At 42.6% G+C, this 20,659-nt stretch overlaps 1 protein-coding gene across 1 annotated transcript in view; it reads left to right on the top strand.

The window, feature by feature from the left end:
• Window positions 1-8,545: 8,545 nt before the first annotated feature.
• Window positions 8,546-20,659, top strand: part of nsmfa (NMDA receptor synaptonuclear signaling and neuronal migration factor a) — a 33,401-nt gene continuing 21,287 nt past the window's right edge. Inside the window, 4 exon segments of the mRNA XM_068574556.1 lie at window positions 8,546-8,766; window positions 17,558-17,619; window positions 17,944-18,858; window positions 19,606-19,691. Of these exon segments, the coding sequence (XP_068430657.1) occupies window positions 8,696-8,766; window positions 17,558-17,619; window positions 17,944-18,858; window positions 19,606-19,691 (1,134 nt within the window). The 5' untranslated portion in view covers window positions 8,546-8,695.

Consider the following 20,659-nt stretch of genomic DNA (forward strand, 5'->3'; position numbering starts at 1 on the left):
CTTCAAAAGTACAATATAAACTATCAAATATAGTACATATAGACCTAGTACATTAGAGGAGACTGTGTGTTACTGCATAAGTACAGCTATAGATATGAATCAGTTTGCTTTTTTTTCATTCAAATCTACATTTGAGGACATAAATTGTGATGAGTTCAAAATATAAATCTCATAGATTGGGCATTTGAATTAATATGAAGATCTAGTTAATTTACTTTTTATCTGTAATGGATTTATAGAGGTTATTTAATCATGGCCTGATTGTAATGTGTCTGTGAGACACATAGACCAACTTCACACAAAAGTGTGTACTGTGAGTGAAAGTAATAATATTTGACATATGTTCCCCAAAGATCTTGCGGCGCTGCAGAAAAAGCCAGCAGGGAGCACCAATAAGAGATTATTCTGTCAAATTATATTCCTTAATTTACAGAATCAACTGCATTATATCTTCTCGTTCTGAAATCTGAAATAGCTTCACAGTCAATTTCAGCACAACCAAATTAAGATATAATAATAATACTAATACTACTACTACTACTACTACTACTACTACTACTACTACTACTACTACTACTAATAATAATAATAATAATAATAATAATAATAGCAACTGAACAATACACTAATCAGTTTTACAAGCCTTGTATGTTATTGGTCCAACTTGCAGATTATTTCAGATTGAAGTAACGGAGCAGTGTAGTTTCATGTGTGCGTATGCAAAGTGCTACGTGTTTTCTATCAGAGAGCCCTGCGGAGGAGGAGGTGACTGTTTGACCTTACAGCAGAAGGAGCGTTAGCCTGGCTCTTCTCCTCTTCTCTGCCTCACTATGCGAAAACGAGCCTGCCTTTGTTCAGTAGTGTACAGATGACAGTGATGAGATGGCCCTTTGCTCTACAAAGGCAGCTATATCTCTGTCAGCTCTGTCAAGGCCCCACAGAGTATGAAGTACTTGCGGTGCCGCTGAAGCAACTCACTGAACACACCCGGGAGGAAATCTCTTCGCGTGCAGCCCAATATTAAGAGTTGAGTAAGTGGCATCTCGAGCTTTCTCTAAAAATGTATGAAAAATAATAATTACGTTTGCTATTCGTGAGACAATTAGAGCAAAAATGCTTATTCCGATAAACAGATTCAGTTTAAACTTTTGTTTGATGAAGACTAAATGATTCCAAGTGTCAGAGGAGCAGGCCAGAGCAGCAGAGGATGAGGACTGAACAGACAAACAAGAGAAAGAACACCATGGTGGATGTGATGAGGGAGCGGGAGCGGCGATGTCTCGGCTTCACCATTTCCTGTGTAGTGACATTCCAACGTCATGCAAATGAATTAAGACCTTTAATCCTCCACGTCATCTGCAGGAGGGTTCGATGGCTCGTTTATAACACTGCTGTCTGAATGTCAAACGTAGGTGGGTGGATTACGTGACCGCGGGGATTCCCGTCGACAATTACCATCCAGACACCTTTGTCCAGCAGGGAAGAAAACAGACATGGAGCGATGGCGGATGAGTCACCAGAGGTACCACCCTCTGATGAAGCTCATGTCCACTGGCGATAAATAATGAGGGCTGCCCTAAGTCTAGGGGGAGTGAGGGGGGGGGGGGGGGGGGTTGTGGGGTGAAGGGGGCCGAGGGGGGCGGGGGGTCACGTTGAGTGACGCAGGTTCACTTTTCAAAACACGGGTGGACACAGACACCCCCTTTGTCGGGGACAGTTTTACTCTCTATCGCTCTTTGTCTAACATTTTATTTCATTAGTCGGTTTCATTTCCCTTCGGCTCTCTCTACCTCTGTCTATTAAGTTCGTGTTTCCCATCTGCCCACTGACTGTCCTCTATTTTGACGTATCTCTTCTCTCCTTTCTGTGTTTCCCCTTGAGCAAATTTAGGGTCAGCCATCTTTTGCCAAGACTCTGCCAAATGCTCTCTCTAGCTCATTGTCAACATTAGTATTCACAGTTCTTTGCCTGAGTGGTTATCCTTCCAGTTCTCAAGAGTGTCTGGTTTCAGCACCATGGAGAGCTCTGCAGACTTTGACTTCCACAGGATTTTTTCAATCTTGTTTTTGTAATTTGGTGATCAGTTCTGAGAACATTTCAGTCGCAGCACTGCTAACAAGACTTCTAATAAGTCAGAAGTTGCAACATGAAGATACCAGCACCATCCCTGCACTCCCTTTGGAGATTAAATGTAATGCTTAAACTGTAATTCTAACTCAGAGTTTGCAATTGTCTTCTCTACTTGTGTCTTTTCCTTTTTTTAGAGAACCGATTAGATGTGGCATCGGGCTGTGCAGGTGAAATGTGGATCTGCGCATCAAGAAAATAGAAAAAAAGAATCAATCACTGCTTTCATACAGTAAGTAGTTTTCAAAGAAAAAACAACGACAATGATGGAGCTCAAGAGAGACCGATTGATTTGATACCCCAATTTAAAAATCAGTAAACGACAACAGCCAAACAAACTCTATCAACAAAGATGAATCATAAGAAAAAGTCTGGTGATCTTGGACATGTTTCTAATTGCAGGGCTTTTGTTAGTTGAAGGACGTTTATGCCCAACAACAAGCAATTCCTATCAAAATGAACTTCATACCTCCTTTGTCTAATAGTGAATTTTATATAATGTTAAAATGACAATGTCCTTTTAAATTGAGCAATTTGTCAAAAGCCACATTAACATAATTCCCAGTAACTTATTTAGACAGATCAAACAGCTCATTTAAGCTGCTGCTGGCAGCTTGTCTACTCCATTTAGCAGACAAGTGCAGGGCACTGACATATAGTACAAATTCTGGTGCATGCTACGGTCACAGCCCTCGATAGGGATCTGCTTGTATGGCAGCTTATTCCATGCACAGCCTGTCTGCCTTTGGAAGTGCTTATGGTTCGTTTATCAGCTACAGTAAAAGCGAGTGCCGTTCTAATTGTATTCACACAAGCTCCTTAGGGTGAGATTGATGTGGTGACTAGTCCGTGTATGCAAAAGGGAATGAATGTCTCTTGGCCGACCTTGTTGTTTGGTTTATTTGCCACAAGCTCAGTTGATTCGGGAGAAAAAGTGAAGGAGCAGCAAAAACAGAATTACTGCAACAAAAAGGATTTGTGGTTTGGATTTTTCAATCCTTATTTTGTGGACGAGCAATATATCAGAGTTAGATCAAGAATAGCCTTCCCTGCATTTTAGTAGGTATTTACAAGGACAAGGCCTGACAGAAACTTTGTTTGGCTTTGGCAAACTGCAGGGTGAAAATACAACCACACCAACAGATTTAAATAAAGTAATCTAAATGTTTTCTAGAAGCTGCAGTAATGGGACGTAATATGTTTTTGTGATATGTTCTGGTAGTTAATCTAACACAACACACACACACGTACCCGCCTCCCTCTCCCCCCCCCCCCCCCCCCCCACACACACACACACTAACCCCACCTTCTCTCTCCCAGCCCACGGATTGCACTATCCATCATCTGCCCGTGAAAATCTCTCCTCACCAGCACACATTTTTGTGCCTCGCTTTCTGTCACTTTACTGCTGCCATCCATCTCCTCTCGCCCCTCTCCGCCCTGTCGGGTGAGCTGGGTCATCACTTACACTCAGATATGCAGCTTTTTGATGCCCCCTTTTTGAACACAAATGGTGATTCTTGGCAAATTAAGAAACGCATGGATGTCGATGTCAACCTTTCCTTCTGTCAATTTGAATATTCGTGAAACATTTGATATCTTCTCGTCATCTTTTTAACCCTCAAGCCGCATTTCCTTTGCTTTCTTTCCATCACTGTCTTTCTTTTCCCCTCATCTTCAGACAGCTTACCTCAAGAGAATTTGGTTTACTGCAAAAGTCTTTGATGGTTTTATGGACTGAGATATAAACTAGTTTAACAAACGTGCTGTAAAGATTGCTGCACAAATCAGTCATCTATTTGCGTAAGGGGCCAGGAAAGCTTCCAATTTTTTTCCTTGTTATAGAAAAACCATGACAGTGGTTTTGAAGTTACGAGCATATACATGATTGTCCTTTCCTCTCTTCGGTAGTTTACTAGTTATTATTCAATATCCGTGAGGCTGTACTGAGGAACAGTGGTGCTGTGAGCTTGTATGGAGCCAAATCCAGTAGCTTGAAGCTAGTCTGCAAGCTAACATGCTCACAATGACAATGCTAAAATGCTGCTCTTTAGCAGCGTAATGTTTATGATGTTTTCTCATTCTAGTTTAGCCTATTAGCATGCTAACATGTGCTAATTTGCACTAAACACAAATTAAAGCTGAGGCTGTTGGGAATGTCGATAGTTTGTACCCGATGATGGTGCTGGAGGAAAGTGTCAGCGATGACCGAAATAAAAAGGATACATCATCTCAGGACCATGAAGTACAACATGTTGTGCCAATCCACAAGAACGCTGACTAGCTGGCAATGTTGGATGCACATTCAAAGGATTGTCAAAGTCGTTGGGATTTATCGTCTGAGGATCTTGAATATTAGTACAAAATCTGACAGTTGTTGAAATATCTCACTTGAACCCCAAACCGTTTGACTCCTATTACCACTGGAGGATAAGTCAGAGGAGTACAATAGTCATTGAGGATCATCTTCAGGTGACCATGAATGTTTGTTCAAACTTTTATGGCAATCGTTCCAATAAATCCTGAAATACTTCAGTCTGGACCACGTAGGTGCTGAAAGCTGAACAATCTTTCTACCAGTAGGAAATCACTTTACAGCATAAGAGACAGCGACTGTACGTCAATAAAACCTAAACAATGTTTTACGTGACATTTGTTAACAGTTAATAATTAGAAGTCTTCATATTGTCTCTAGTAACAGACAATGTTAATTAAATAAGATCATGAAGCACTTAACAATGAAGCTTTGTGCAACTTCCTTCTCTAATAGTCATGAGACTTAATTAAGCGGTCAAATGTAGCAAATTAAATCATAATGTACTATCAAAGTCCATCACCAATGTGAAGCATCATTCTTTAATGTGAGTTCAAACCTCTAAATCATCATCCTTAAATTAAACAGTGCATTTGAAGATACAAGAGTTCAGTGCTATTAACATCCCCTTGGGTCATTATCAAAGTTTAATATCGTCTCTCTTAAAGCCTTTCCGAGCTTTAAGTGTATTAATACACTTAAGCTTTACTACCCCCCACTATACACACACATTATCCCAAAATGTCCTCAAAGTCTCCAAAAGTAGGCCACGCTTCATGGTTTTGTTCCATGTTTGCCAAGAGGCACATTCCTAATACATCAGGACACATTTTCACTCATTCTTTAGCGTCGTCACCCCAGTTCTTCCTTTGATGGTTTGCACACATTTTCCCACTGTCAGATGGACCGATTAAGTCTCAGATAAAAGGGCTGATAGTATGTGACAGCAAAATGTGTTCAAGCGTACAGGTTTGAGGATGCTGAAATAGAGCAGAGCCGGATTTGATCACTGTGATCCAGCAAAACAACAAGACAATTTCTAGCTGCTGTGTTAGACTGCACTTTGACACAGAGCAAAGTGCAGCAGTTGTGCTAAATGTGTAGCATTTGTGTCAGATGCTACAATAAGCAAGCCAACATGCTCACTATACCCAGGCATCCAAACCAAATGTAGGACCTTTTTGTTTTTTGCAACTCACTTAAAGAATGCATTCAAAGAATATGTGTGTTTCCATCCACTCATTAGTTCATCAGTCTGTGCAGAGGGTAGCGCTAACGCCAGTCAGGGACAGTTATATAATTTCAGAAGAAGATGCCACAAGATGACTCCATTAAAGAGTGCCAATCAAACCCAAAGTAATCAAAGTGGCAAATATTTTGTCTTTCGTTACAATGATCACAAGGTATATAATGTGATCACGTATGTGATATATATGTGATTGACAAATGCAAACCCTTGGCTACAAATTGATTTACACAGGCATATAGAAAAAGGTTTTTGTCTCCATCAGTGGGACATGTTCCTTATTAATAATATTAAAGTACACTTAACATATAAATTGACAACTTAGTTTTATTGTTTATTAATAGGGAATTACTTTCTAAACTAAATCCGTCTTTGAGAAAAGAGATTTAGTGTTGCTGTTGCAACCGTTATAGACTCAAATATCGATCTGCTTTGCAATCAATCAAATGGAAAGTGCTTGTCATGGTCAGAGGAGACGCTAATATCTTGGGCAGATGTGGATTTATGGCCGCATATGTCTTTCTTGTTCTCCCATTCTCGCTGCCTTTCATCTACGTTATTGTTCCTTTCCTCATCCCGTTTCAGCATACAGCACAGTGCTATTCCACCGTGTGATTGCAAACACATCACGCCACTCCTTTTGTAGAATGAAAAACATGAATCGCCTGCTTTCATTCATCCTTGTGTCTCTCTCTGTCTTTCACTGTCATTCCTTTGCATTCTGCCGCCCCCTCTGCTCTCCTGTTTGGGATTTCTGCTGTCCATTCATGCATCCATTCATTCATCCCTCCACCTTTAATCATCCTTTTCTACTTTTTTCTGGCTCGTATGAGGAGCTCCATCATCCCGTCCTTTCTCCATTCATTCATCCCTCCTTTTCTCGCGCTCATCTACAGTTCATCCACACACATTCCCTCAGTCTCCTCAGAACTGCCTCAAATTATTTACTGCTTAATGGCCAACAGCAGCTCTGCTTTATTTATGGGTTTTCGTTTATTGTGTGTGTGTGTGTGTGTGTGTGTGTGTGTGTGTGTATGTGTGTGTGTGTGTGTGTGTGTGTGTGTGTGTGTGTGTGTGTGTGTGTATGTGTGTGTGTGCGTGCATGCATGTGTGCGTGTGTGCAGGTGAAAGGACATCTTAAAAGAAATAAAGCTCAAGGACGTCCTGCACATTCAGGGGTGCTGGTGAAATAACCTTTGGGTTGAAAGATTGACTGATTGGATGTTTAAAGGCTAATCGACCATTACTCTCTGCAACCCACAATATCTGTTTATATAGTGTGTGCATGCGGCCATGTGTGCAATAGCATGTGCATGTGTGTGTATGTGTGCATACACCTCAGGGACCATCTTCCACTGTGATTTATTATCTCTGAGCAGTGTGTGTTTCTATACAGCTGGGGCTTTGACCAACAAAGAAATTAAGCTGTATAGTGTGTCATTACATAATTCAAAGTTCTTTGTATTGGTTTCTACAAATTGAATATAATCTGGTTTAAATACACAGTATACCGAGAATGATTTTCTCGCTTGTAGTGTTATTCCTGATGATGCAAGTCTTTGGGTCCTTTTCCTCCAAACCATTTAGTGATAAATAGAGCATCTTCGTTAGTTAAATTTGACTCTTATAATTGTATTTAGATATGTATATATATTGTTTATGTGTTTAATAACTTGTTTTCCATCACATTTATGTTGAATGTGCATCCCACGTCAGATGTGCCAACAGCCAACACAACCATTGTTGTAGTTTTTCAGCCTTGTTGAGAAACCTTTTCTGGTTTGTGAGCTCTTGAATGAAAGCAGATTGCAGGTCGCATGTATACAAGATGTGAGCAGTCCAACAAAAATATTGCTTCTCAGACTCATTTCATTCAAGCCATTTCAGAAGCCATTCCATCCCATTAATACCAACAACCACATACTGTGTGACTGCTTGGTGAGGTCCACAACAGCAGATTACAAACCACTGACACTCTTCTGAAATATTGACTGCGTATACTCTTCTTGAATACAAATGGAGTTATTTCAAATTGCTTTAATAAAATATTTAAGGCAAATCATGATCACCAGTTAGGGATATCATGTGTATACCTATTTTGCAGCCACACTTGCAATAGGAATTAAATACAAAATGGGAGCATTGTGCTGCCCTGATTGAGGAAAGAAACCTCTCATAAGGAGTGCTCCTGCTGCAAGGATTGTCTGCTCTACAGATGCAAGGAGCTGCCCTTTATGATCTCTCCATCTCCTGCACTCTTTTGAATACTGATCACATTTGTTTGAAGAAGGAAAAAACCCATCACAGTCTAAAGCTATTGTTTTCATGCTTTTTGAAGTGATGCTCACAGAGCACTGCAGAGCTTCAGCCTCACTGCTCCCTCTGTCCTTGGTTGTGGAGAGAAAGGGAGAGAGAGAGAGAGAGAGAGAGAGAGAGAGAGAGAGAGAGAGAGAGAGAGAGAGAGAGAGAGAGACATTTTGCCAAAATGACCGTTTACATAAAAGATACGCAATCTGATCCAAAACTGGATGAGATGAAAGGCAGAGTTTCCGGTATGGATAGCACCATGTGTCCCTTGCACTGGACCTGCACCCCCCCACCACCCCGCCCAACCCGCCTAACCCCCTCCTCGGGATGATGGCGGTGATATCATCACCCCAACCCTCTTTTCATTCCATTTTCAGATCAATGAGAGAGGCAAAGAGGACCGTGTATTTTCAGCCACACACTGACAGCTGTGCAGCTACCCTACGTGCTCATATCCGGAAAGAGAGAGAGAGAGAGAGAGAGAGAGAGAGAGAGAGAGAGAGAGAGAGAGAGAGAGAGAGAGCTCTCTTTGTGCGTCCTTTGCTCTGCAGACGCGTGCGTGACATGCTTGCTGCTCCCGGATTTCCCGTCAACTTTTTTTGCGGTTTTTCCACTGTTTTCATTGTCGCATTCCCTCTCTCCGTCCGCCGCCGAGTCTTTGGAATGAACCGTTTCCCCGTGTGCGTCGTTTCCATGTCAGCATGGGAGCTGCCGTGTCCAAAAGGAAGAATTTAAGAAACGATGCGATATCCTCTGTGGCAGCAAAAGTTAGGTGAGTATCACTCGGGGGCTCTCCGCCTTTCCAACCCATCAAATGGCAGCCGGGGGGGAGGGAGACTCGGCAGCCTTCAGGTGCGACCCAAGTGAAGTTGCCACGTGTGACAGTTGAATTACCACTGCGCTTTCCTGGGTACAGCTCGTCCTGGTTTGTGTTGCGCAGAGAGGCTCTTTGAGCTTTTCGCACGTCTGCCGACTGTCCCGTCTCGCCCCGGGCGCATCTGTGCAAACGTGTGCTTAAATGAGCCCGCATCCCCTCCAAACAGCACCTGTGGTGAGCAATACAGGTCAATCGAGAAGGTGATCCTTTAATTCCACGAGACTGTGTTTTATTTGGACTAAATGCGCTAAGCCGTTGTGCCCATGCGGCGCCGGAGCTTTTACTGATGTTGTGAATGAAGCATCATTGTGTAATGAAAGTCATGCAGAGGCAACGCGAGGTCTGCTGTGACTCACTGTCGGCTAACATTCTCTGACTTTGGTGGGCTAAAATAGATCAACATGATGATCAACCATTGTGTGATGTGTGTTTATCATGTACCGTTATGGGGATTTAAACAAAAAAAAAACATGCCTTTCTGTCTGGCCGCATCGACCCCGCGGCTGCCGACTTCACACCCATAGCGTGAAAATGATCCAACCGTAAATGAATCAATCACCGCAATCGATTCGGTCGTTTGCAGTGATCACCGATCTCGATCAGTTATCGGTCCGGTCACAGAGGGCAGCGCTGGTAAGCGACGTGTTAATTTATTCAGCCTGGATGAAAAAAAAAAGAAGGAGCAGTGTGGGACTCAGACTGTTTGGCACCAGTCCCAAGTCGTTAAAAGCTGTTAACGACTCATTCGTTCACTGTATGGATTTTTTTTTTTATATAACCAAGTCCGCATCCAGCTGTTCTAGCACAATGCAGGCAAAGTAATAGCTTCTCTATCTCCATCTGCTTGACTGTGGTTGAGCTGAAGCTGCAGTTTGCAGAAAAGCACGTGCAACTGTGCTCATGTGTCCACACTGTGGGCTGCGATCCCGACTGAGATCAGCATAGAAAATGTGCTCTTGTGCTTCAGCAGTGGCCTCACAGCGGGCCCTGCTTTGCGATTTGAAATCAATCAATGATTGACCTTGACTTGTGCAATGTCGTCCATCGTCTACAGATGTGGGCTGACGTGCTATTACGTCATTATCTCAAATGTGTATGTGTCTTCTTTACACCACACAGCCCGTATAGGGTCCTCCTTTGCATGCATCGCAGTGTGCGTATGTGTGTGTGTGTGTGTGTGTTTTATGTGGGCCACCTTGAGATGAGAATGTGATGCTCATACACAATTGCAAGTGACTACGGAGGGTGTCCCAGGCACGTATAGTCTACTGTAAATGTGTGTGTGTGTGAGGGAGGGAGAGAAAGTGAGAGTCTATCTCAAAGCTGAGTCTTTTTTCTTCATGTCTTCATTGGAACTTCTGAAATATAAATATTATGGAGGATTATTACTACACACACAAACACATTCATGTACTTTTGGGGATATGTATACTCCCTTCTCTGTCTCTGTCTCTGTCTCTCGCACACAAACAAACAAACACACACTCACAGACAGAAGCACAAACACTCATAATTCAGAGTAAACATCTTTTCGGAGTTAATGGCAATACCTTTGCTCCTTTAGATGGGAAATGCAGCTGAACCACATCCAATATTAATTAGCCCTTCACCTGCACATAACCTCATGGATGTGGAAGCAAACATGCAAAAGTTGTTTCCCTGCGTCTCTCCACCCCACACATACATATCAAATATCTACGTGTATACAGTCAGGCCTGTGTGCATACACTGCTCTCTCCATTTCACCTGTATCACTCGCTTCTCTTCTTCGATCCATCTGAAGGGCAGGTTGGACTCTGCATCTTTAAATCTCTTCCGATTTTAAGTGCTAGAGCTCCGTTTGCAGTGTCAGATCTATGGGTGTATTACATGCACCAATTTATAGCAAAGTGCAATAATATTATAAGGAATTTACCCCAGAAACACAATTAATTTGACAATTTAATTTTTGACCTCATAGCTGAGTTCTGACTCATCAATTTATTATCTGCAGGTGCAGTAGTGTCCTGTTGGCGTCATTATACAGTGTCACCTTAGCTCTCAAATCATACTAGAGGACATACCATAATATAAAATCACTGCTGTTTGAGTAGACTCAGGTGTTCACACACACACACACACACACACACACGCCTATCTGCAAATTCATCCTCCATCTTTCCTTCTCTCTTTTGCATATATTGTACACATGGTGAGTTTATTCAAGTATCTTAAAAACAACACACACACACACACGCACAAACGCACACACACACTACAGTAAAGGTCAACAAAGTCAATCGAATTCATCCTCTGGGGACCACAGATGTCTTCTTTACCAAATTTCCTGGCAATAGTTATCAAGACATGCCACTAACCACACGAAAATGTCAATCTGATGAAGGTGGCGAATGTAAAGGCAAGGCAAAGTCACCAAAGTCAGTAGTCCCCCTCTGGGAACCATTAATGTCTGTACCACATTTGATGGTAATCACATATTGCAAACCCTTGAGCCATGCTGCTGGCATGACTTGAGGAATTAGTCATTCCTATACAAATAGGTATGCCAGATGAGAAAACACTCATAAGCGACATTGTGTAAAGCTCGAACATATGGCCCTTTTAGTCATCAAGGTATATGAGGCTTTGTTAGCTGACATCACTCAAGAGTGGATGACCACATTCATAAGAATACAAACAAGCAATACACACAGGAAACACTAAAGAGACTCGCTTCTTGTCCCCGGTGTCTGCACTCCTGTCATCATATGCATGTTTGTGGATTGCTGGTTATGAAACAGGTCACACTTTCCCCTCCAGCAGCTCATGAGAAGTAGCGAGCGACTGAGAGCGAGGGGGGGAAGAGAGAGGATGAGATTAATTCCAATTTACACACCAGAATTCTGCGACATTGAGTGAAAGAGCGAACGCTTTGATCTTAATATCGGCCAGAGAGGCTGTGCTGTGGTTTAGGGAAAAGGGCGTCGGACATCGGCGCTCACGGAGCTGCGAGTGTGAAAGATGGTATGGAAGATGAAAGGATTGTTTTTTATGGACGGGTGAAGATGAAATATCGTGTCTTAGTTTATTCAGGCCAATCGACAGGTGCGACTGTCACCGTGGCAGACATGCAGTCACGGCTCATGAGGGTCGAGGGCTGTTATGTAATAGTTTTTTGAAATAACAGTTATTCAGATTCACTCAAGCACAACAAAGGGACACAGTGTTCCTTCTGAAGCTAAAATCTTGCTTCATTTTGCTTCATTATTTGCATTTTGTTCATGTATTTAGTATATATTAATATATACACTGTGTATTTCTGATTTTTATTAGCATCCACATTTGAGCATTTTTATTACATCCATCTGTCCCTCTTCTGTTCAATCAGACAGTCGTTGCCATAAATATGCAGAACGAGGCAGATGTTATTGATTACAGTCTGAAGAATGATTAGGGCTCCAGCTGTGCTGTGTGATTGTCTGGCTGCTGTAGTGCATATTCCTTCTTGTTCTTAGTTATTCTTTGACAAAACAAACTCAGCCCAGGTTGAAATGTATTCAAACTTTCCACTATTCTGAGCACTTCTTCTAGACTTCAGTGACTAAGCAAGTTTATGTTGCCAATGAAGACCTTGTGATATGGTTGTAAGCTTAAAAAAAAGGACCTTGAGTGCATATTGTTTTGTCAATTCACAAGGTCAAACTGTACAGTGCGGAATATTTATGTATGTTTTACATTTTTCTTTCTTTCTTTCTTTTTTTTTTTTTTTTTTTACAAAATATGCTTTACTTTCATGTTAAATGTGTAAAGGCCACTGTGTCAGTGAATCAATTGCAGCACTGAGCGCTGCATGTGGTAGCCTTGGGCAACTAACATACTGACATTTTAAATCAGGTCCCAGATCAGGTGCTCTGTTTCCACATGTCCCATGATGCACCACACTTTCAAGACTCGCAATTAACATTCCCAAGTCCCTTTGGTCCTCAGCACACGCAGGGAGCAAGCCTCTCAACAGGTTCTCATCACCTCAGCTCTGTGTTTGTGTGTGTGTATCCTCCACTGTGTGTGTGTGTGTGTGTGTGTGTGTGTGTGTGTTAGGAAACCCAATTCAATTAGACCATCTGAGAGGAGAATTCGATTAAGGAGCATTAAGAGTGAGGAATCTCTTTACTTGGCAGCCCATTGTTTACAGTGGTGACGCCCGGGGAGACATCAGCTCTGATGATATTCAGACCAGAAGGAACACTGCCAGGGGAGTGATGGCCTGTTTGTAGCCTCCAGCCACTTGTCCTCTAAAGATATATGGTCACAGCTATAAACGGCATGCGAATCGACAGGGAAAAGGAATGAGATTAGATATGGGTCAATAACAGAATGAAATACTACATATAGCAGCAGCGTTAAAATACATGCCTCAATACATGTCAGGTCTTTGATCAGATTAATTGCTAGTCCATTTTGAAGGCATGGAGAGAGTTTGAATTGAAATTATGGCACAAGAAAGCACTGCATTCTAACCAGTATTTTGCATTTAATTGCATTGCCTTTACCTTTAGTCCACACATTATGTTTACTTTAATTTGTCTCCTCATGGAAGACAAAGTACTCTGATTTTTTGTAAACAATAGTTTGCCTAATGTGGTTGGGCTTCACCTGTGAGGGCAAACTCAACCAGGAAAAGGTTAAATTGATGAGCACTAAAAACATATTCAAAGACGAGGAGAAACACTGGAACACTGGAATAAGTAATGAGTAGTGTTTTACCATTTGTATCTGCATTAGTGAGCACAAACTTGGAGAGACTGGAGATAAAAGGTATGTTTACAGTTATATAATGTTCTCATCTGCCAAGTGTAGTTATGCATATTGTTCTGTCTAGATCCATTAAAGAGAGATGGACGACTCAGGTGTATAGTTCTGTTGTGTGGGATACTTTTATCCAACTGTGAAGTGGTTCATGAAGTTTGTGGAGGAAAGTGTTTAAAGGAGGAGTGCAGTGTTTGTAATTGTGTCTGACTCATTCAGCTTTAATGCTAAGTACGTTCTGAACCGTAGACCTCGACAAGGAGAAAAATATACTTGTACGGTATTAATTTGCTGACTCAGCGGGAGCTTCAGGTTGCACCTTGCACCCACACAGGGTATGAGAAAATTACAGTTACTCTTAGAGAGTAGCTCTGTTCAAGACATTGTACCGTGAGCATCTGTGTTGCATGACTGAAGACTGTCTCTCCCTAGAACAACAAGAGCATTCGTCATTTCAGCAAATTACCAATAGCGGCATATGTTTATGTTTAAGTGCTAAAGCTATGAAAGCCATGACGAAACAAGAAATATCAAAATTTCACAAAAGAAAGCGATGTCTGTTTCTCGTTTTGTGCCTCAACAACTGTGTTGTCACATGGCTGTTAGGGGCGTCAGTATTTTGTCATTGAATTTAGGGACCTGTTGGGTCGGCGAGCACTGTTTCCAAAAGCGCTGGTTGTGGTTGTGTCAGGGACATTGTAACAGCTGAGTTGGCAGCTTAAAACATGGCATTCATTAGTGATGTTGTCAGGATATCCAACCTTCACTCATGTGAGACAAACAACACTGCGCAAACGGCCAAAATGAATAATGTGTTGTTATTTTTTTGCATTACTGAAGAAACTAGAACGACCTATGCAAAGTAACATGAAGCACATCCAGAGAGTTGTGGTCATCTCCCTGTTATAAAAGATAATACCTGTCCAAGACTTGGCAGAGTATGGGTGTTAAAATTCACTCTTTGGTTGCCAACTCCCAACTTCCTATAAGCTCATAAACTTGCCCCCCTGAAACAGTTTCTAAAACATGACACTAATGTTCACACTATTATGAAATATATTTCTACTTTAGCTTTAAGGTTAAAGGTTTCACTCTCATACAGCTTATATAATAATCAAAATATCTACTTTGATCTCAATCCAGAAACCGGAACTTGAGCATGTGCCATCCTCGTCACTGCTGTTAGACTACAATATGTTATGAAATATGTATCAATGGGACTGTAGAAGCCACTTAAGGGGTTAAATGACACAGTCCTTCAGGCTTGAGTTGTTGTTTTTTTCCAAAGATGTAGTTGTTAAGAGGAAGGAAATAGACGCATTTGTCCGTTGCATTTCTTTGTTCCTCATTGTCCTGCCTGTGTTCTCTCTGTCTGCCTTGGTTTCCTCAAGTTTACTCCACCTTTCATATTTAATATGCCCCCATTTTTCTGTACACTCCTCTTCCTCTCTGCTGGAATCCCGTCTCTCCTCCTCACAAGCTCCCCTCCCTGACTCGTTTCTCTCCCCAAACCCCCGTCACATGTCTGAGAGCATGCAGGACGAATTTCATATATGCCAGCCAGGCTCTTCCTCTTTTTTTCCGGTCTCCAACTTCTCCGCCTTCCTTCTTCACATGTGCGCAGGGTTTTTATCTCCCCTGCTGCCTCATGCACCTGTGTCCCTGACGTGTCATGCTCACATATCATATATGGAGTATAGGTGCAAATAAGCGATATGAGACAACACAGAGAGAGGGTTTGTTTAATGGATGGATTGAGAGGTGCTTCGCTCTCTCCGTTTCCGACTCAGTTTCCTCTCATGTATAATGGATGATGCGAGTCTCTTGCACCATTGTTTGCTGATTCTAATCAGAGTGCCCGGCCTGTTGAATAATAAAAAGGATGGGCAAAATAAAAGTGTCTCAGAGCTTCAGAGGAACACCTGCTGATTTGAGCGTGGACTACATTTATCACAACTGTCCTGAACTGGGCTGGTTGCTTGTTACATTTCTGTATGCAGAGACAGACGCACGCAGAAACAAACATTGCATATCTTTTTGCTGGCCTGTCCTTTCTTTTGCTCTTGAACATATAGTATGGAGAGTGACTCACTCACTCACACTGCCGAGTGCCGCATTCACAGAAATCTCAAGCTTGTACCTCTAAGATGACACCTGCATTATTTGCTAGTCTTGAGGCCATGTGTTGTACAGTCACATCTGTTTTTTAAATCTTTAATTCAGTTTATATTGTGTTTATATGGTGCATATTCTTACATCAATGTGTGTTTAATCAAATCACACCGGACTAACTGGCCCATAGAAAAGCTGCTGTTATAGTATTACAGCACAATGTTAGCCTACCGGTTGGTTTCTGGGACTGCAGGCTAACAGTATGAAGCTGCTATGGGTCACATACAGTATCTTAACCAATGCTGTGATAAAAAACATCTGTTTTTTTTGGTCTTTCTAATGGGGTAGAATATTGGTAGAATGTAATCTGTCTGACTGGGATCTGTTGAAACTAAACAGTCAGTGCAAGAGAGAGAAGGAAAGAGAAATGTTTGGAAAAGGTCTTCACTGCACTCCTGCTCTTACTGTGTGTGCCTGCTGTGTTGGACCGGCTTTAATAATTGACAGAGCTGCCAGGAAGGAGGCGTTTACCCACAGATTCGCCCGTATTCAGGGGATTCTTTTGCACAGTCACCTCCAACTCGAGCTGCATTGGGAAAGAGGCCACATCCCTGAATGTGCTGAACTGTAAACGGGCGATACTATAACCGAAATTGCGGACACAGCAAGTTATTTTTGAGGATCACATCAATGTAAAGTTGAAGATGCGTAATGCTTTTTGCACCAGGTTATGCGTTTTATTGACGTAAGCCTTGGAGGCACTAAGTCTTACATCTTTATACGCTGTTGGGTAATTTAAACAGCACGAGTTGAATAAAAGGTAAAAACTGCAGCATTACCTCTAAAAAGTGGACTGAAAACATTACGACTCACATAATCATGATCCTTGCAACAGAAGTAACTAGCATACAGTATTAGAGTTACTCCCATTTTTCTCCTTTCCTCTCCTCCCTCCACTCTTTCCTCATTCTCGTCATGTCGTTATTCCTAATAGTTAATACTGAGGCTCATTCCCTCTGAGTTCCAGATTGACATTGAAAGCACATCTTCAGAGTGATTTGTCTTTTTCTTCGTCTGCCCAGTCTCTCTTGCTCATTTTCCTCTCCTGTCACACACAGGAACATTAGGAGGTCACTGTCATTCAATTGCGAGACCCGGGGCTATTCTATTAAAAGCTGAAACCCTCTATGATATTGAGTTTTAGTTGTAAGTGGCTGAATGGACGTCTCTAGCGTTTATATTTATCTTTATTTCTTTGTGTGACTAAAAGAAAGACCATAAGAAAGCTAAGCACCGGATGCAGTACTGTGGTCATCAAGCCCACAGCATCTTTTTTTTTTTTAGCAAATCTCCAAGACATTTCTTTTCCAGTTGTTGACAAGGTTTCGTATTTTCCTCGACACAAAGATACAGTTTACGTCCACACATAGATCCTGCGTGCATGAAAGAAGGACACGAACACACTTACGGTCGGCAACTGCAATTACACCCACTGACAAAAACTGACATACTGACAAACGAAGTTGAACCATCCTTCACTCTCCAGTATCTCCTCCGACCGTCTCATACGCTGTTTCTCTTTCAGTCAGAGGCTGCCTGAAGAGTGCAGATAAAACAGCTGCATCTTTAATCTGTGGGTGGTACAAGCCCACAAAGAAGCCAATTAGTTTGATAATTTACAATTCTCTTGCCCTTCTCTTTTCTCTACCCTTCCATTTCCTCTCCTTTCAACTCACCACTACTTTCCACCCATGAATAATGTCTTTATGTGTGTCATGTGTCCCCACAGAGCAGCGCGAGCATTTGGAGAGTACCTGTCCCATACACACCCTGAAAACCGAAACGGATCAGGTCAGCGTCTTAGACATCCTGCCATTTGTCCATCCCTCTATCCTGCTCTGCCTGTTCCTTTGTGGTCTTTAATCCTTCCTCCACCTGCTTCACCTCATGCTCTGTGAAAATGCCGCGATCATTAGTAGTTGGATCACTACAATAGTTGGTAACCGAAGAAAGATGATGCTATTTTCCTCTGCGTCATCCTCAGCTTGTCCTCTCTCTCTCTCTCTCTCTCTCTCTCTCTCTCTCTCTCTCTCTCTCTCTCTCTCTCTCTCTCCTGCCTCCTCTTTTTATTCCTCATTCGTAAGCACTCATATTGTCTGTTTTCTATTATTCTAGCTCATCTTCTGTGTGAAACCTTGGTGGGTCCCGACCCGGAGTCGCCAAGTGAGAAGATTAGCCCCAACAACAACAACCACCTCCATCCCTGCTCCAACACCACCAAGGGCTGTGAGGACAAACGGGAGCCCAGCCGGGTAAAACCTCCACTGGGCTTACTCCAGCCTCCTCCCCCTTCTATCACCATCTCTACCAAAGCATCGCGTCTGTCCCTCGAGCGCAGCTTCTCAGCGGAGGAAGACCAGCAGAAGTGCGTTGAGTGCACCCTGCAGCCTGCTCGCGTGTACACCATCACCACCCAGCGCGGTATGCTGATGAACAGCGGCCGGGGCAGCAAGGAGAGCCTGGAACTGGACGTCCTGAAGGAGAAGTCAGGGAGTGGTGGGGCGGGATCCAGAGGTGGCTTGATCCAGCCTTCCACCTCCCCTTCCTCCACCTCATCGTCTCCAACCCAGCACCACCATGCCAGCGGCGGCCGTGGCGCCAGCCACCATCACAGGAACCATCATGACACTCACCACGGGAACCACCACCACCACGGCCTCCTGGGCACCAATGCACCCACCGGTAGTGGAGGAAGTAGCGGAGCAAGCGGGAGCAGCAGTAGCAACCTGCAGCAGTCTTTATCCGTCGCTGGATCCCACTCCCATCATGGAACACACCACCACGGCCACCACCACCACCTGTCTCAACCCCCGATGCAGACGTCCGTCAGCGCCCACAACATCCGCGGCTGGGGCGAGGGCGGAAAAGGGGAGGCGGAGTGCAGCGGGCTGGCCTGTGAGTCATGCGGCGGCGCCCCGTCGCGAAGCCAAGGCTCCCTGGACCTGGAGAGCGCAAACCGAGAGGCAGGCAAGCAGCACCGACGCCTAGAGCGGATGTGGAGTGTGGACCGGGTGACTGGGCTGGAGAGAGGTGAGAGGGCGGAGGACACAGAGCAAGGGAGAGGCGCTGAATTCCAAACGAGGGCGGGAAAGGGGGTTTAGGGTTTGTTCATAAAACCCTTTGAATGGGATTAGCGGGTTTGGTATTGGACCAGAGATGAAATAGCATTTGACTAATTTCAATCCCTTTTTTTGTTGAAAATTAAAGATCCACTTGGAACTTTATTAATCCCCTATGAGTCTAGTGTGCGCAACAGTTTAATTATTTATATTTGTTTACAAGTGATAATTCTAGGCTTTGTGGAGGTTTAAGGACCACTTGAGTGAAAACAAGCACACTTAATATTTAGTGAGCATTCTGTAAGGAATAACTAAAACACTTTGCTATTAGTTTGTAATTTTATTTCTTTTTACCATTTAATATCAGTCCAATGAAATAACACAGCTTAGCCAGCAGTCCGGATGAATTAAAGTAAAATGTTCATTGAAAGTGAGTTAAATCTATTTCTTCTCAGCTCTGAGGGTTTGGTGTTGGATGTGACATGGTGGTCTGTATATCTGACTCTTCGTCTCCCCGTCTCTCTCCTCTGCTGTCTCCTTCTGTGTGTCTCCCTCTCTCCATTTGTGGAGTGGTGGACTGTGAAGTGCTGGTGCTGTCGCTGGTTTTGTGCTTCCATATTTCTAATATATTTATTGCGATGTTTGCCAATATGACACATAGATTATTCTCTTTTTTTCCACTTAACCCTGGAATGATCATTTCTCTCTCTAATTGCAGAGGACACTAACTGGTTCCCTAAGGAAAATATGTTCAGCTTTCAAACTGCCACAACAACCATGCAGGCGTGAGTATCTGACCTTCAAGCACACATAAACATCTTACATGTACACAAATGCACATGCATGCACACCCAGTCACATTTTATGGTGTGTGAAAAAGTCAAGCTGGTGTGTGAGTTAACGGACCATACTGGTGTGTTAGCACATCTGAGGCCGTTAACTTCAAATTTTACATTAACACAAATCAATTTTCCAGAGCCTGCTATAGGTTTTTTGATTGATTTCCACCCTTTCAGGTTGCCATTGATTTTCATTTCAGTAAGCTGTAAAAACAGCTTGCAGACCCTATAAGCTTGCTCAAAGAGGACAATCCATCATATTGAATATTTTGTCCATTCTTCTTTTTTGTTGTTGTTAAATAATTGATGCATGATAAAGCAGTTGTACCTTGAGGACCATTTAATATCTGATAGAGACCACAATCACGAACATTATCACTTCCACAACGTAATTGATTGTTGATTTTTTAGATTTAACTACACATTTTTTGTCATAAAAGGATTTAAATCAATGTAAAAGTTTCTTTTCATGCCATGCTGAAAGTCACACATGGTTGCCTTCAATCTAATAAACTAACCTGAAAAAACTGCTGAATCAGCAGTCAAAGTAATAGTTGTGTCAGGCTGTACTTAAGCACAGTGGTGCTTTGAGCTGAATATTCCCACAAGGTCTACAATGACAATGACAAAACATCTGGCTTTTTTGCGAGCATGTTTACCATGTTCATCTTTCCGTAGTATGTTCACATGCTAACATTTGCAAGTCACAGTAGCAATGCCATTAGTATTGCCAGCATTTGCTTTTTAAATAAAGTATTGGGTGAATTGGATGTACTGCAATATATTTTAACTTAAAAGCCATGGGACCACCAAAGTTCTTAGCATTTATACATCCAAAAGTTGTTTAAATATTTTAGTCTGGATCAAAGTGGTGGATCGACCGACATCCCAAAAGGCAGGCTGCTATCATGGCTAAAATAAAGATCATACTTA

This window comes from Clinocottus analis, unplaced genomic scaffold (genome assembly GCF_023055335.1).
Source record: "Clinocottus analis isolate CAN_PGR_092001 unplaced genomic scaffold, fCliAna1.0.p SCAF_13, whole genome shotgun sequence".
Taxonomy (NCBI): Eukaryota; Metazoa; Chordata; class Actinopteri; order Perciformes; family Cottidae; genus Clinocottus; species Clinocottus analis.